Source organism: Cephus cinctus, unplaced genomic scaffold (genome assembly GCF_000341935.2).
Source record: "Cephus cinctus unplaced genomic scaffold, Ccin1 Ccin1_scaffold0396, whole genome shotgun sequence".
Taxonomy (NCBI): domain Eukaryota; kingdom Metazoa; phylum Arthropoda; class Insecta; order Hymenoptera; family Cephidae; genus Cephus; species Cephus cinctus.
In genome coordinates, this window is record NW_014333080.1 from 402,321 (window position 1) to 421,299 (window position 18,979).

The 18,979-nt window shown below is 39.5% G+C and overlaps 1 protein-coding gene across 23 annotated transcripts in view; it reads left to right on the forward strand.

Moving 5' to 3' along the window:
* Positions 1-18,979, forward strand: part of LOC107267289 (probable GPI-anchored adhesin-like protein PGA55) — a 57,364-nt gene that overhangs the window by 23,981 nt on the left and 14,404 nt on the right. For 7 of the 23 annotated variants that reach the window (XM_015738794.2, XM_025084525.1, XM_025084532.1 and 4 more), the window contains exons 2-9: positions 3,826-5,825; positions 11,457-11,654; positions 12,125-12,235; positions 14,674-14,832; positions 15,495-15,581; positions 17,205-17,330; positions 18,106-18,204; positions 18,685-18,765. In XM_015738794.2, the coding sequence (XP_015594280.1) occupies positions 3,870-5,825; positions 11,457-11,654; positions 12,125-12,235; positions 14,674-14,832; positions 15,495-15,581; positions 17,205-17,330; positions 18,106-18,204; positions 18,685-18,765 (2,817 nt within the window). In that variant the 5' untranslated portion in view covers positions 3,826-3,869. The remainder of the gene's footprint in view (positions 1-3,825; positions 5,826-11,456; positions 11,655-12,124; positions 12,236-14,673; positions 14,833-15,494; positions 15,582-17,204; positions 17,331-18,105; positions 18,205-18,684; positions 18,766-18,979) is intronic. The other 16 variants (XM_025084542.1, XM_025084543.1, XM_025084537.1 and 13 more) reach the window with 14 other exon arrangements.

Consider the following 18,979-nt stretch of genomic DNA (forward strand, 5'->3'; position numbering starts at 1 on the left):
CCCCCCCGCCCACCCCCACTCATATCGTCTCATCAAAACACTTTTGCTTCGCTACTAACAAGACTGTCTCTCCAGCATCCACCAGACAACAGAAACCTACTAGACTTATGAAAACCGCGTCTACGCCCTCCTTCGAAGTATACCTTACTTAATGCACGCATATATCCAGCACTTTCATCAGTCGAGTAAGTACGTAGAGGGGATCCACTTGTTCGCACAAGTATTATTGTCCTCTCACTTGAGAGCTTGGCCATACGTATCCAGACCTCTGCGTATTTACGTTAGGTAAGTGGCAGGCAGTTCGTAAATAGGTACTGACGACTGTAGGTACGTGTAGTTGGTGTGGCCACTGCTCGTAAACCAATGTGTTCCAAGTAGAAGAGCGTGTTGGAATGCGCGTAAACGTGTTGCAGGATGAACCGTCTTGGCACTTGCTGCTTGGCCAAAGTCTCTTGCTTACATCATGAAAAAAGATCATTGGACGAGTTTAGTATGCGAAATTATCATCTTGACGGTAGGAACGTTAATTTGAGATAGAATATTGATGAATTTAGTTGGTACGCTTTGTTTTCGATCGATTATGATGATTTTACATGGGCTTTGTTATGGGTTATGTTAGACGTCGATCTTTCGAGCACCGCTGCATATGCTTTTCTGCAGACTGTCAGATGCTGGTGTGTTCGGTGAACGACCGCGGGAGAATTTGTATTCTGTAGAAACGTGACACTGGTGATTCTCTTCTATTGAGAGAAAAAAAGAATTTTTGTTATTTTTCGTATTCGATGACGCGCGCCTCAATTGAATTGGGGAATTTCTTTTGAGGATTTTGAATTCGTGATACTTCAGTCGCCGCCACCGGTACTTGGTCGTTTCAATGGATACTTTTGTCATTCATATTCTTTTTTACTGGGGAATTTTTTAAACGCCGACCCGACGATTGCTTCGCGAAGTACAGCTTTGGAATACAGATCGGATATTTGTGTACAGTACGTTATGGAAATAACGCTACCGGTTCTTTTTACAGTCTGGCCAAATGGGATTAGGACGTTATTGTTATTTTTGAAACTCCCTGTACCTCTCATTATTATTATACTCGTAATCTCACGTGAAATTTACACATAATTGTTACGTTCACCGACGTCCAATTACACGGTAGCTTTGGCATTAACGAAGAACGGTGAAAAATGACATTTTGATAAGAAAAAAAAAAAGTAGAGCGACTCCATACAAAATAAATTAGTCACAAACGCGCAACCTTGTTCTACAAAAGATATCGTGTACCCTGACGCGTATTGCCAAGAATAAATTCAGTCATAAATAATAGTCATCGAAGGGTACCGTACGCATACGGATCCTAAGGGCAGACGCGCGTGTAAAAAAGAATTTTCATAAATCGCGCGATAAAAATAGAAAATATTAAAAATATCGTAAAACACTACGATTCAAAAGATACGATTCTTCGTGTAATTTACTATATAAATTTCGACATCGTGTAACTGCGAAATCACCGTAAATGGTCAGTTGCGGTATTCAAATAATTGTAGGCCTGACACGCAACGCCACCTCGTACGCATTAATCAAACCTAATAGTCAACTTCTGTTCTCCGAAGTCGCCGGTCGACAGTGCGCAGTCTAGCTCGAGTCGAAGTTCACTATAGTATACGAGTTACCCACCACGTGGTAGCATGTGGCCATGTAGCAGCGCAGCAAGACAATGGGTGCATTATACGCTTCCTTAGGAGCGTCGACGAGCACCCGTGTGGCCCGGCTCTCCTTACCCTTTACACTTTCAATTTGCATAACCATAAGCCACTACGGCTCCTTTCTCTCTCGTTACTGCCGGCCGCGAGAGAATGGGCGATCCGGAAGTTGTCGTTTTAAACATGCAGAGATCGTGGCGCGAATCGAGAAGTGCCTTTCACGCGGATGGAGTGGCTTACCTTTAATTAAATACATTTTTTAAAGGCTCGCGATGAACCGTGTCTCTCAATTAATTCATCGTCCCTCTAACGATGGGAATCGGACGGTCCTGTATACAAGTATACAATCGAATTCCAGACTGTGCATAGGACAAGGAATTCTTTGGGAAAATGCCAATAGGGTTTAATGCGTCTTGTGCCCGTACAGTTCATGGCCACTGTGGTTTAGCTACGCAATGGAATTTGCAGACGAGCAATTTCGCGCGAAATGTTAATCCTTTCTCTTCGCCGGATGTTATAGTCGCAACCGGCGCATTCGTTAACGCCCTTTATGTGGGTGTTAATTTAAACTAATAAGGTAGGTAGCCTTGGTTAACGTTAAATCCTGCGTTTTGCATATATACTGTATATACTGTATATACTATATATACAGATACTATATCTAAATGAAACCGGATAAGTTTCTAAGCTACGTATCTGGTTTTGCGATATAAAGAGCGTCGAGTGCCGCATCTTCCTAACATACTGTTGTGGTTTCATTCCCGTATATACTTTTGCCCTCCATTTTATTCAGCATAGACAGACGGGGTTTCTATGCTTTGGCTCGTCTCGTTTCACCGGTCTCTCTGTCCTGCTTTTATTATACCTGGAATTCTCGGTACTGGGGCCTTCCCCCCCTCCGCCCCCATCTCTACCCCCATGAAATCTTTAACGTGGATCCGCAACGCTTTATTGAAACCTACCACGACGTTGTGAAGCCATTAAAAATTCTTCGTCTAATATTAAAATCATTCTAACTAACCTACGTTCCGTATAAGTTCAGCTACTGTCGCTCGACTATAACGAGATCCTCTTGGCATGTTACTATGCGCTTAATATCTCATACCGGTCATACTTCTATTGCCAGTACGAACGCTTTACATTCATATATTCAATGTACCTTACATACCAATGTAATAGACTAGGTCAACAAACGGTGAGAAACGTACCATGGTCAAGGTCGCACGTTCTCACTGTCATATATGTACGTAACGTCTACGAAACTACGCACGTGTATTAATATCCTGCAATTGACGGCAGTCATGTTTTTCTTCGATGATCATTGCCCTCGCATAGCTTCTAGTAGAATATAGGTCTGAATAATTTGCGTTGTCTGAGCTGACAATGCCAAGGAAAGATTTCTTTATTATTCGACAGGATAATGACTGTGTCACGTGAGAAGGAGGAGTGGAAAGTCTGAATGAGATCGATAAACTCCAGGTGACGTAGTTACATTGCCATCCTAAATAAGCTTTTGAGATTGGACGCTTTAGAGATGGATGGAGCGCTAGGGAGTGAGGGGGGATAGGGAAAGAGAACTATAGCAATGAATATATATCTTCTTACTCAGAAATCTATAATTATTCTATTTGAGGATCCAGCGCCAAGAGCCACTCCTGTACACCATAAAGTAACCAACGCCCTCGACACTGTTTATATTGGGGTATTATGTTGGGTTGTAAAAATGTCATTATGCTTTTGGGCTTGTGTTACTTTTGAGCCGAGGCGTCGTGCCGTATATAGGTCTGCTAGAAAACATATGCGCCAACGGGTGAACTTATGGCTCTGGATGAACGTCTCTTGGGTATTCGTGAAACGTGACATATGGTACGGTTCGTTCAACTAGACGGTTTTATTACGTGAATTATGTAGGATCGTTTTGAGTATGGTTTCTCGTGTCTTTTTTTAAAAAGAAAATATCGATACATATGATTTTTTTGGAAAAAAAAATTCCAGTCTGGGTGAGAGTGGAATATAATTTTTTAACGAGGTACATAATTTTATTAAATATATTTATTAATAATTTTTGATTTTATTATTTGTATGTTTTGGGGTTAGTTTTGAAGGTCCTACCCTTCTGTTTCAGATTGTTATAAGTTAAACCCACTTCACGAGGACACTCAACCGATAATGGCGGAGATAGCGACGAAGAAGTCCATGAATGTCGTAAGTAGCAAGAAGAACGAAGTGTGCAGTGTTCAGTCTAACAACGGTTTGATAGACTTAGATAACATAACTACCAGTAACAGCCAACTAAACTCCCTGTGTGACGACGAAGACGAGGACGACCTCATCCTTGCCAACAACACCAAGAACGAGCTCAACGCCGAGGACAAGAGTCTGCAGGAGCTGATCGAGCGCGAACTGGCGCTCAGGATTTGTTCGAGCAACGAGGAGGATACGGCGGATACTATGAAGAACGAGGAGAGCAGTAGGAGCGAACCGGAAGTGAAGAGAATTGTCTTGGAGCCACGACCGGATCCGCTCGATATAAATTCGGAATTTATAATTGCTGAAATGGATCATTACAGTCTTATCGAGGATCCGTATGCTCATCAGAATGGTCACGTTACGCCGGATTTGGATTCCAAGGCGCCGGTAATATTAAAAGAGACGATTGAGTCGGAACCAGTTGGCCATCTTCACGTAGAGGAAACGTTTGACAATCAGTTGGGAATCACGGAGACAACTGCCATTCAGCAAACGACGTCACATGGGGATCAAGCTGATCGGCAGATCAAAGAGGATCTGCTCGATCTCGAAAAATACCTGGGCTTGAAAGAACCTGCTGATCAGGAAATCGTTGGATTGGATGATGATGATCTTGCTAGAGAATCCTATGATCAGCTCTGCACTATGGATAATGTCATCGACGATCACTTCCAGGTTGAGGAGCACGATCGTAGTACAGATCAGAAGTATCTGAATATTCTTATGGAGGAGGATGTAGATCCAGGTGCTGATCTTCGGAATAAGATGGAGCACGTCAACCTTGAGGATTCTGATAAGGCTGGTGAGAACAATGTGGATCTTCTAGGATCCTGGAACAATCAGGAATCAAGAGACAATCAGGTGGGTCAATTTTCTGACAATTTTGAGGAGACCTTGGAGCAGGTAGCTGAGGATGACAAGCCCAGTGCCATAGTTCATGAGGAACTGGTCCAGCTGGGCGCGGATGTTCCAGCTCTTGGAGATGATGTTGCACCGTCCATATTCGAGTATTCAGGGAATTTAGAACAGCTGTCCGTCGAGGAAGATCAGTCTCGTACGTTTTCACTTCCGGAAGACGAAACGTCTACCATTTCAGAAGCAAAAGAATCATCGTTCATCCACAAGGATACGTCAGAGCCAATATCAGAAGACAGTCAAGAGAATCAAGAGATCCTCCCAGCCGAGAGTTCTGGACCACTTCTCTTGGAACAGTCACAAGGCGAAGAATTAAAATTCGAAAAAAATTCAAAACACCAACAACAGAACGAGATCAATTTACATCAGGATCCTGAAATTCAGTGCGATCTTCGAAAATTCGAATCGGAGTCAAAGATAGAAATTCAAGAAATCAAAGAAGTTCGCCATGAACGTCATCAAGAGTCGATGGAACGTCAAGAAGTTTTTTTGACTGAAAAAAACTTAATCGATACAAAAATCACAGAATCCTTAATCCAATCCAAAACGGAATCGACGACGAGCGTAGAGAATTCCTTGATCGAGATCATCGGCACCACCGAGAAGACCAATTCAAACGTGCGCGTCTTCTCCGAGAGTAAATACGCGGATGCGTGCGCTTTTGAATCGTCCAAAGACTCCAATGATTTCGAGTCCTGGACGACCGTCGAAGACGCTACTACGAGCATCGACAAAGCAACGCCGGAAACTCTTCCCGACGACGTCGATAACAAAGAATGGCAAATCGTTCAAGAGGACTCGAAACATCTGACAACGGAAAGCCATGGCGACGATCGACTCCTTCCCGAGGATAACCTAGAAAGCGTACAGGATCGATTAAGCACCCTTGGCATTTCTGAAACCCTCGCACCCCTCGCCACCCCGGACGACGAGACGAGCGACATATCTAACATGTGTGATGTAAGTGTTGTTTTTAGCGACTAATATCCTTCTTTTTTTTCTTCAAATATCCTTTTTTCTTCAATTCCCAGTAAACTTTCATTTTCTTCGTGCAAATCATAGGCTGTGTTTTTTTAGCTAAAATTTATCATTTTTCAACAGCTTTTCACTATCCCCTTTACGTTCAGTTTGAAATCATTTTTTTATTTGCTGCTTCTCCATGTCGTACGTACTTATCGAATAACTTTAACACACGAACTCCTTAAAGCCGAGTTCGCATTGATGTGACGTTACAGTTTCTATGTATAAGTGTCAAAGATTTTTTTAAATTTATTATGCTCAGGTAAGTTTATACGAAAAAAAAAAGAATTATTCCATTTTTTTTTTTTTTTTTTTTTTTTTTTTTTTTTTTTTTTTTTTTTTTTTTCATTTATTCTCTTCCAACTGTTTTGCCCTTTACCTGCATAATATGCATAACAGACATAAAACGGTAGATGACTCCTTGCGCCAACCTGAGAAACCGGTTTACCACAGAACTCTGGCCTTTCTCCGATATAGATACTCGCGGAATCGCTTTCTAGCGTTAATTCTGCTTTTCTTTCCTCATAATTTTGACTATGCAGATTTAGTTGTCAGAATACTAACTTGAACGTTCACTGCTAATGAGCATGGACGGAATATACATACTTTGAATACGATAACTCTTATCCTCGTCGAACGAATCATCAATTGTTTAGTGACGTCGTAAATTAAAAAAATTATTAACTCTAATCAAGTATTGATAAACTCGCAGTCCACGTAGTCACCGCACAATCGTGCATCGTAAAGTGCAGTTGCAACTTTTTCTCGGTGTACGTGCATGCGTGCGTTGTAAGTTGACTCACTTTGACTCAGTTTGCCTCTGGATACCGTGTAGTACGTTACGTTCGATTCCGCAAATTCGAAAGAAAAAAAATTTCCTGCGGTTGCCTACCGTGCGTGCATTTCGACCTATTCGCATATCCGTATATTGAACCCTGTAAGTCGATAACTACGTCCACGTAACTGTTGTACACGTATCTCCAATCCTTTTTCACGCCACTGAATAATTACGCAATATCGTGAATAATAAATTTCATTTTTTACCCGAAGAGATACCGTGTGGTATTTTTACTCGATACACCGTTAAGGAGAAGCAATCGATTTCGTAAGATTTTCTACACTTTAAAATCTAGACGGAATTCTCATTGAATTATTACAATATTGATTGAGTACTGCTGCCAAAGAATTGTGACGTCATTAATACCACCGAATCCACAGTATTATCCAATTTGAACGTAACGATATGATTTAACGGGTGTCATGCTGAGTTATCGAAGTACGCGTTTCCTGCGAGTCAATGTTGAAATGTTACTTAGCGGGAAAATATCCAGAACCGTGAAGATTTTGTGAATTTCGTATACCTGTCGCGAGTGCGAGTGAGACGGACTTATGGGCGCTAACTTGGGTAAGAGAGAGACAGACGGTCGCCGATAAGTTTTTTTACTCAATTTTTTCCGTGAATAAAATTTACTAAATTTTGTCTGTCACGAGACTGTCAAGTAATGACAGAAAAAACTGCTGTTTATTATATCGCTGTTATTTATATTTTCTGTGGGTGTAAAAACCGTTCGAACGATCAGTCCGAAATTTGTGACGAACCTTCGTATCTCATTCAATGCGATCCAGACACCGTTACATAACGATTCAACTGGAAGCGGTTGTCGATCACAAAATAAGAAGCGAGCGATTAAAGCGTTGAAGTAGCCAAGATAAAAAGACGGTAAATCAAATCTGAAAATGACGAGAAAATATCAATTTATAATGACACGAAACTTTCGGGCAACCACAAATAAAAGTCATTCGAATATCTGCTTCTTGTCAGATACAATCTTTATTGGGGAATAAACGTTACCAGCATGGTAACGTGTTCATCCCGTTTCAAAGCCTATTTAATCTATTCACTCGCTTTGAGGATTAGACGCGGATCTAGTCGATCGACAAAGAGAAAACGGTACATTGCAAGTACTCTTGAAAGAACGTGGCAAGGCCTTACTTCGAGTCAAGCATAAATTTGCAATGCAAATTTTCTTGAGAACTTTGCTACTCTCATCCTTTCTCATTGACCAATTTGATATAACTTTCTTGACACTTTCAAATTTACCGCCTTTAAAGCTGTTACGATCAACATTGTTCGTGCTTGCTTTTCGTGCAATGTCAATTTTAATGGTCAACTCAGTCGCTGCTACTGCAGAAAATATTGCGTTGCTGTGGCTACCTAAAAAATTTATTGTTTTCTCTTTACAATTTATTAAGATCGAGTGACGTATTAAAGGGGTTGCTGTGGAGTTCGAGGGAAACGGGAACGGTCGAACGATATATTATATTCTTAAACGAATCCTAAAAATGTATGTAGTAAAAATGAATGATAGGCTACGACGATGTATATGGTCAAAGGAGTATCGTGTTCTTGTCACAATATATACCAGAGAGAAAGCTCCTGTATTTCCGTGTACGTAATGCACATTTACAATGTTAACTTAACTAACAGTGAATTCCTTTAAGGATCATATATCATTTCGTTTCTTCAAACCGTCACGGTTACGAGAGTGGGCTTTCAAAAAAAAGATTAGTAGGGATCGAACCGGACGACGCGACCGAATCGGAGAATCTGCGCCTGCAGCACGGCAACCGAAATACACAGGAACGAGACGGGTTATCGGCGAATGCCCCTGACCGCGTCCGTTATTGGATTTCCAGGACGATAAAGATTTCCGTGCCCGCGCTCTTACCGATATTTCAATTAACCTCTCTGTATTGCCGATTTCCGATATTTCCCATTGATCGATCAGCCAATAGGAAATCTCGATACTTCATTTCTCATCCATCCAATATCCGGTTTCGAGTGGGGCTTGTTATTTTATCAAGAGACTCGGTCGAGTCTCGCGCCAAGTACAGGCAACCGGCTGTACAGGGCGCAGCGCGCCGAGACTCTTTACTCGAGTCAACTCCTTATACCTGTGTTTGGAACGAAATATCTTATAAACCGTTATATATGAGGAAAAGTTATTGATACATTCACTATAGGAATTGAAGGTTCTGAAGCGATTGCCACCAAGTTCAATACGATTAGTGTACGAGATCAGGGCGTATTGAAAGTTCAGAGTGTTTAAGTGTCCCTCTGCATAGTTTTCTGTGTTTAGGTTTCCTGTTCTGAACCGATCGGCACCAAGATCTATACAATTGCTGTACATGCTGTACAATCCGTGCATTTCTTGATATAAATTTGGTACAAAACCAGTACCAATTTTCTATAGAAAACATATTAACAATAACTCGTCAAAAATAATCGCGGTAAAAGCTTAATAACAAACATACAGCATTAGAATACTATGTGCACGTGCAAAGTAAGTACTTTGGAATTCCTGGCACGGACATGCCAAGTAGTACTCGATAAGGAATCACCTACAGTTTTATTAATTATTAAATCACCATTAAATCGTAATTAAATACGGGAAGCAGTAGTAACATAAAAAAGTAGCGAAAACGTTATAGGAAATATTGAAAATATAATTAAAATGATGGGCCAGTGCTAGATCATATAATAGGAAAACATGTAGTGACTTATGTACTTGGCCTCAATAATATGATATCAATACTTTTTGTTAGAGGAATTCACAGCAATCCTGTACTTGGCGTAGTTTTTTACACGTAAGTGTTTTTTTGGGGATCAAAGTAAATAGACTGGATTGCTTTTTCAAAATCGATGACAGATCCTGTTATCGGAAGTTGATTGCTCGCGTTATTTAAATTCCTGAAATATAATACGGATATGATTGTTTCTTTGTCTGTCCTCTGTCTATTACAGTTGAAGTCGGTCCTTTGAGGTACCCCGGGTATCCTCCAATCGGAATCGCGGCTTACTTGTGGATCGTATTTGGTTCCGGTCTCTGAACATTTCCCAACCTAATTAGCCCCTGTTCACGGTCCGTACGCGACTCGACCAGTGGGAACTTTGTGTCTAACGGAAATAACCAATCAGCGAGGCACTCCAGACCATCTCGCGGTTTAGGGAGCATCGAGTTTCCTGAACCCGTTTGTTTCCAACATTTTCAGTCGTCCCAAGGCCGCCTTACGCGCTATCCGCGCATTCTACTCGTGCAACGACCATTGTCCAGTTCACGTCGAGCGGCATTTCGCATTGATTGTCTTTGATGAAGTCTGGCGGACAGACTCAAAAGTCGGATAGTTGCCTGAATCGTGTCGATTACTCTTGTGTCAAAGAATAAAGTAGATTTGCAGGTTATATTAATGTGTAATTTTATTAGATTCCTATAAATTGTAATGATAACCTTATAGTTGAATGAAGTGCGCGTGGACGTGATAAGTCGTGGACACTTTCGGGCGCGGTGTTAAAAAATGTGAATGAAAAATTTACCTCATATTTGAAAAGGATAGTTTTTTTTTCTAACAAAAAAAAAATCTCGAATTTCGAAAAATCTTATAAATTCTTTAAACGTTGCATATCCCATGTCTTGCGTAATATGAAAAGTTTCGTAATCAATATTTTTTGCTCATAAATTATTAATCAAACTTCAGTCTTTCGTATTGGTAATAAAACTTTTTTCTTTATTGTTTCTTCAATATTTTCATAAATCGAGATTAATAATTATACTTGACAGGGTTTGCCTCGAGTAGATTCAGTCGAGAAATTTCTGGACTTGTTTCAACATACGCAGCTATCTACAAATTTTGCAACAAGGAGTGAACGTACAATGAATCAAGTAATTAAAGATTTATTTAAGGTTCTATTCGATACTTTCCGACACACCCGTGCCAATTGAGTAACATTAAATATTTTGAAAATTTGCAAAAAAAAATCAAAGATCCATAAGACTTCCGTTCGTTCGTCAAGCACTAAAGATTTTTTTGCCTGAAAATCAGTGAAGAACCAGACGACTTCCGGTGGCGCAGACCACGCGAGGAAAGTACCGCTTTCCACGTTAAAGCGGTCGGCGATTCCCGGTGAATAACCTTACCGGTCTCATCGTAGAGTTTATCATATTTTACAGATAAAATAAAAATTCTCCATTTATACATCCGTACAATAATTACCCGATCGTAAAGTATATCGCAAACGGAAGCTACTGCTTCAATTTTTTTTCTCTCCCGTTAATCCACTATCTATGACTAATTAAATAATTATAATTACCTAAGAAGCAAAATCATGCATATTAACCGATAAAAAAAACCAACGGTGACCTTGCTAATTGTAATTATAAAGAAAAATAATATGTTAATTTCTTCGCCAACCGGTTGCCTTATCCAACGCTTCGACGTTATATAATTTTCTTTTTCTTTTAACAAACCTGCCATACCTACAGAGTCGATTGATAATCCCAACGATATTTCGTATATTTAATTAGCTCGACCTGCTACACGGTTATTCAAACGCGAACCCAAACACGTAAACCTATATAATTTGATTCCATTGGACGCTGTTCTTTGAAAATCATTGCGAATATACAAAACGTGAATACAGTTAATAAAGTGCATACGGAAAATTTTTCCTCGCACCATTTAATCCCCATTAACTCAGATTGGGATTTAATTAAAAAATATTTGTCCACCCAGAGTGAAAATCGCGAGGAGGTCATCACAACCAGCACAGTGGTAACGTCTTCCTCGAGCACGACCAAGAGCTCGACAAAGACGAAGAAGAAGAAGATCGAGGGTGTTGCCAGTAGCGATGCCTCACCCACCCTCACGCCGCGTACGAAGAAGACCAAGAAGAGCAAGAAAAGCGATCCAGAGAAGGAGAACATCTCCGTGGTGAGTATCGCGAATACTTGAATATTTATTATCATTATTTCCAAAGTCGCCTCAAAGCCCGGACAACTCAGTGAAGACGCCTGGATTTGCATTTTGATTGCCAGTTGAGACGCGGCGTAAAATATTTTTTTAATTGCCAAACCTCAAAATAATCATCCCTCCCCGCATCGATGGTACGAGCTATGCAGTAAAAAGAGTAACCCCGATAAAGCTCGAAAAAAAAAAAATTCCAGCATTACCCCTTAATGAAAATTCCTTTTTTTTTTTATTCTAAAAAAATATCGATGGATATCCTTATTTGGTATCTATACGAAAGCTTCCCTTTATCTCGACATTTTGTTATTGCACTTTCGCTCGACCCAATCGACCTTAAGACAAGGGTGGCCTGAGGCTCCCAGTTATGCGGTAAGTGGGTAATCCTATCCCGATACGTTAGCATGCTCAGTGTGCCTGTGTGTATTGTTTGTCAGAACGGTAACTTAAAGGACCCAAATATGCACGGCAACAACCGGGCGGTATCCTACGAGAGGATCGAATTCTCTGGGGACGATGATCTATCGAATGTCAACGTTAAGTCGCTGGTAAGTTGCGTTAAGTATCGATTGCGAGTAGAGAGAGTCATTTGTTACGTCACCGTTTATTATTATCATTATCTCTTTCATCAACCATTACGCCTAACGCTCGAGCACGCGGGACTATTGTCATTTTTTATGTAAACCATCTACACTTTCATTAACGATTTATTTTATTGGACGAGCGCAGAGCTCGTGTCTAATACCAATTGTGTGGATACCAATTGCATTTGAGGTCACAGGCGAAATCAATCGGACACAGTCGAGAGGAAACGAATCACAGTCTGGAACCGGGTCTCGGTTAATAAATCACTCCAATGCCCAATTATACGACAGGATTATTTTTCACTCACTATCACCTCAGAATCACGCGTATGGACCTCCTAAAGGTATTAATCCCCGTTACGAATAGTTTATAGCAATTATACATGGAATACACGATACGGCTGTTACTCCGTACGCGAACCCGAAGATCTGAAATTTTTTAGGGAAAAATGAGATTTGGCGAAGGGTGGGTGTTTTGGGGGAAAAAATTAAAAATTATAAAATTAAGGGATCGTTCGATCTATACTTATACAATTTGACCTTTGACCTGGGCTATGAGTTTCAATGCGGTTAATAGCTGCAGCCATAGTTGCATCACTCGTTATAGAGGTAGGGTCATCGTACACTGTATATACGGGGTGTCCGAAAGTATCGCACCAGGGAATACATCCTTGCGTGTGGGAACCGTAGAAATACAACGGGTGAATTAGTCATCGCGATACTTAATTAATTTGTTGTTCCCTTTCATTTGTCTCCGTGTCGTTTGTGCTCTCGACGAATGTGCACTCTAATTGATTGTTCGGATAAAGCCCTGTGCGTTTGATACTAATTTATCTTGGGATCTTACCCTATGCCTTGTTGTACAGTTGATGGAATTATTTTCTGAATGGAATTTTGGGTAAATGATTAGGTTTTTTTTTTATTTTTATCAATTCTTATCGCTCGCTATTTTCGGGTTTATCCGGATACACAGTATACAGTGACACAGTATACTAGCAAAATTAATCAAGAGCACACTTTTCTAGGCACTATTAATTAATCAAGAGAACAAGGCTTTGTAGTCGCACTAAATTTATCGCTGGTACAGTATCGCGTTATCATTTATTCTTATCAAGAAAGTGTACACACTTCGGATGACTCGAGAACGCAGGTGTATCGTTGTGCGATGATAATTTTATTATTATTACACCTTTTTCATAATCTATGCCAAATTTTTTTGTTCCTCTTATCTCTATTACTTCGGCGATCAACTCCCGAAATGAGAATGTAATCTCTTATTTGTCGATAACTAGAATTACTCGTATTTGCAATTATAGTTTTGTTACCGAAATTTCATATTTCACGTATGGCTGTTTCGACAATTTCTAGCCATTCGTAGAACCCGTTATTTCTAGTAAATACACTTGGCTTTACCTTTCGAATCATTAATCGATCGATTGTTGTCACTTTTGAGCTACGCAATCTCTGATTACTAACATACGTGGGTATATACGCTATATGCGTATTACTGTATACTACGATAAGATTAATTTAGCCTTTTTTCTTTCTTATCGATAATTATCTCAATTTTTCTACTTAGTCGCTCTCCAGCATTCGTATCGATATCTGCGTGTTAGTTGATCGTGCTATGCGGTGCTTATCAGTTCCTTTGGTTATGAAAATTATTAGCAATTTTTCCTCGACCGATGACGAATTCATCTACGAGTTATCTAATTAACGTATCGCTGTGTAGTATCATGTATTATGTCATTTGTATGGCTTTTTGGCGTGTATATAATTTTTTGGAAAAATTTTGTCTTTTACTAACATACAATTTTCACTCTTTTACCGTATACCGGTAAATTGATGACTGTGGTAGAAAGGTATTTGCACTTGGAATTTCAAACCGAGGATTCGACGACAAAAACTTGACACGTAGTGTTTTTGCGAGCCATTATGATTTCTGTGCTTCAATTGATATTGTGGGCAAAGAAGGTTTTCTCGGAAAACGTAATTTTTTTTATACTAAAAACATTTTGTAAACTCAAAAAATTTCTTCCCCTTACTCTCTCTCTCTCTCTCTCTTACATAAATCATTATATTACGTTATACATTTAATAATCATTAAAACTATACCTAGTCGTAAAGAAATTTTGATCATGATTCTTTTTAAATGACAAATCGTATACGAAAACATAATTAACTTCAGCAATTAATATTTAATTATTCAGTCAAGGAGTTTGATTAAAGATCATTGCTGTTCGATGTAACGTAATCGATGAATTTATAAATAATGAATAAAATATTCTTCCCTCACTGATTTATCCATGATCTGATGGAAAAAAAAAAGAATTTAATAATAAAATGTTCTTCAAGCAATGCATGTGTGCATTCGATATGTTGCATGATATATACGTGACTAGTCATTAAAACGCACGTGTCCTGTCACATGTGGGGCTGATGTCAACGCGCGTTGTGTTTTGTGCATGCAGACACAAAGTTACGTGTCGGAGGCAAATCGGATCGAGCTGGAGAAGTCGAACAAGGAAGTGATCGCAACCGGCGTGTCCATCAAACAGTTGGTAGGTAACCTCCTGATTTAATTGCATTCGATTGGCCATTACCTCAGTGCCTTCTGTTTAACGTATAAAGGAATACGATGAATCATTTTTTTGAAAAAAAAAAAAAAAAAAAAAAAAAAATGTGGCTAAATCTAATATCCTACAAAAATTAGTATAAACGTCCCACAAAAAAATATATCGACTAACTTCTTGATTATATGTGACAAATTACAGTACCATAAAAGTTTGCTCGCGCATTTAATTATAAAATGTTCCAATTATCACTGGTGTACGGGTGCACGTGAGTGGAGGCGGGAAAAAATTTTAAATTAAAAAAAAAATCATTTTACAAAAAAAAACTATACAGGTAATTTTGCTCTGTTGGACAATTAGGAAAACACGTGCTGATTGTCGGTTATATGTATGAGAATGTAATTTTGCATTTTGCGTTATAACGAGATTGGCCGAATTTATTAATCAGCTGCTGCTTCTCCGATTGACGAATAACAGCAGTCGTTTCCCCATTAACTTTGTCTGTTGCCATAATGCTACGTTGATTCGCTAAAATCTTAAATCGTCAATCGACGATCTGCTGTAAAAATACTAAATAATAGCTATAATTATTAACGATGCGCTTCGTTAATGTCATTACATTCGTATCGCTGTGTTTTTGCCGCTAACAGTGCCGCAGCTTTGGCGACCTGTCGAATATGAGCGACGGCGAAAGAGGAACGCATGGACACTCGGATCACGAAATGGACGCTCAGGAGGTACGTATTACGAATATTAAAGTCATTCGGATGAACCATAACACGGAAATTAAGAAATAGAGACTGGAGTGCCGTATTCAACCAAGTACCTACTTGCTACGTGTACGTTGTCTGGAAGTTAAGAGGTGATGAGATATTTTAAAAATACGAAAAAATATCTTCGCCTATAAATTTTGGGTTATCAATGTACTTGTACTTTTGTGCTCCGGGTATAGGCGTAGGATACCCAAAATGGATATTTTTTTTTATTTTTAAAATATCACCCGTCCATTTTACAACTTCTGTCCGAAACATTTGTTCATGTCTGGTTTCCGAAGAAATCCACCTGGTCGTTATAAATGCCCCACCCTGTATATACGGATGCAAGCTAGAGTCTCTTGTTGAATGCGGCATTCAATGTTATGCATATTGAAAGACGAATCTATGCATATGGATTCGATTAAACAATTGACAGCCTATTTGATATTAGCAGAGTGTTAATGGCGCTGGCGTCATTACCGCTCTTTGTTCTCGACGTGCCTAGTACATTCTTCATCGCGAGAATGAAAAAAAAAATAAAAAATAAAGGTACCTGCACGTGGTCAGAAATAATTTTTTGATTTTTATTAATTTGATTTTTAATTTTATTTCTTTCTAAAATTTTCACTCACCCTTCACGTCATTTGCGTAGGTATTCTAGAAATAGTTTTTCATTGGATGCTGGCTTTTTAGTTGTAACTTTGCTCTGATTTTGTGTCGTCTACTTTCAGTGCCAATATATTACAGCTAGAATTACTGTTTTCATCGTTCGTCGATGACAGTACTTACCAACACGATATCCAGGGTACTACGTGAATGTAGTCATTGACTGCTGTCACGTATTCGCTCGCGCATTTAGCCCGAGAATCGTGAGAGAACGAACGCACGTCATGCTTCTTTGATTTTCATATTAATGTAATCAAGGATCGACCATGATATAAAAAAAAAGGTTACACAGACTCTACCGATAATGGACGTCTATTTATACGGACGTACCGTACAAGCGGGTATGCCTACAGCAAAAGCTATGTTTCGTATCGATTTAACATTCGATATTACCATTCAAACGGGAGCGCGCCTTTGTATTTAATGAAAGACTGCACTGTCTTGTTAATGACGACGAATAGTGATGCACTTTGCTGTTACTGTGTGCATTATGAAAATTGGCTTTTTGATATGCAACTTTTGTTAATTATATCAAAATATTAATGCTCCGAGTCATTAGCCGCAGGCTAGGTGTATTCGAAATGTCGAAAGTATTTTTTGGTATTTTGGAATTATATGACAGTTTGAATTTGGCGCCTTTAGCTATTCTCACTGAACAGTCAGGCCATTCTCGCATGTATTTCGTTGCATCGGTATGCGTTGGAAATATAAAAATTTCATATCGACAACTTGAATGCGCACGTGCCTCTTTATTATGTCTTATTCTCGTACACTACTATTGTGTTTCTTTTTGTTTTTCTTTTTTCCGTTTTCACTTCTTCCTCCTCTTTCGAACTCTCTTCGTTGGACGCTTGATCATCCACTAAAACGACTAAACGCCTGAACCAATGTATCGCGTGTCTGACGTCTGCGACGACATAACCTATAATAAACCCTCAGCGAGCTTTGGGAAACGTTCTGGAGAATCGCAGATTCCATTCGAGGCGCAGCGAACCTTCCGGACGATTCCAGACGGTCTTTTCCGATGCCAAGTCGAACCTCGTGTCCAGCGTCTCGTACTCATCGGTAAGCGGACGATGACTCAATTTGTCATCCTTTGTTTTTTTTCCTATCCTTCTTCTTTTTCCTGGTTCCCCGTCACGCTCACTCAACTTTTGAACTCGCTCCGTTTGGAGATTTTGCACTGCTCGATCGCGGTTCGCAAACCGTCGATACCTATGGCGCCCGTATTTTACGTTCCTGCTATTGGAAATCGAGGGATTTTATAGTACTTTTACAATTTTGCTACGGTACTTTGTTGGGATACTCGACTTGCAGTATTATAAATGATTAATAGAATATTGTTTTATGGACTCGGAAATGACTCTAGGTAATCTGCTTTGTTATTGAAAGTTTATCGTAAATTCGTGAAATTCTAGCGATTTCGAAATAAGTTGGGTAACGTTATTTTTCGTTCGAAACCTTTGTATATATATATAGTTAGTGATGGATTTTCATGAGTTTAGTTTCACGAATTCTATTTTAATAGTCAACTCACGTTATTCCACTGTTCCAAAGTTCTGAAAGAGTGCCCAATATGGTTAGGCCATATAAAAACCTGTAAGATATTCGTTGTAAAGTTTTGAACTTGAAAATAAATTATAAAATTTTTATCGCGACGTTCTAATGAAAAAAAATTTTATCTCAATTTTTAAATCGAGCATCCTCGAAATAAAATATCCCAGTAGGACATTATCCGGACGGTCCCGCAAAAATTCCTGCCACTTTATTTTATTTTTTCCATTTGACTAATTTGAGTTTCGTTGACACACCACCTTGGGACAAACGTTGGGTACCGTAGAAAGCAAAATCTATGGGTGACTTGAGACTATTTGAGCAGGAGTATACGGAGCTCGCCAAAGACGCCAATATCTTCGCCGGGGTGTCTGTCAAGGCTCTTGTAAGTACCCGAGGATGCTGGGCGTCGATCGTAGTACCACGAGGCTTGTCTCTAATTTCGTTAAAGATACAAAATTCCATACTCACTGGAATCGATTTTTCCGAAATTCACGAACATTCAAAATCCATCGTTATTTCGCTTTAGTTGCTTTTTTTTTTTTACACAGAGCCAAGCCTCGTCTCCAATAACTTAGGTACTTGGTCTATGGACACGGCGGTCGGCTGTAACGCTTTCGAAGACGCAGCCGAGGGAACTAGAAAAAGATCGAGGAGTCGAAAGGTCGCTTGTCGCAATTTCTATTAATTACTTACCTACGCGTACGCTTGCCAATAGTATCGCCGACTGCCGCTCTATAGTGCATATACCGTGGTGTAACGCTTTGAAGTTTTACTTAACTAACCCGCAACCATGCTATTTTTGTTTTCTTCTATGATTGTGCATGCAACTTAACTATACCGAATGCCCAAAACAACGGGACAGAGGGCCTCCTACTGTAGTTTGGCAAATTTAACAAACGTGGGTAAGGAGAAGGAGGGCACTTTCGAGAGGTCGAAACTCGAGGTAAGACACAGGAGATATGAAAATTCCTCCTTAAACCAATCAAAGGGAATACACGAGTTGCGTGACGCAAGAATACCCCCCTTCAAAAGATATCGAAAGAAAGAATTGAAAAAAAAATTTTTTTTTTATGAATAATTTTATTTCTTAATTTACTACGAACATTTAAAAAACATGACGTCAGTTTAATAACTTAGTCCGTAAAACGATGGATCTG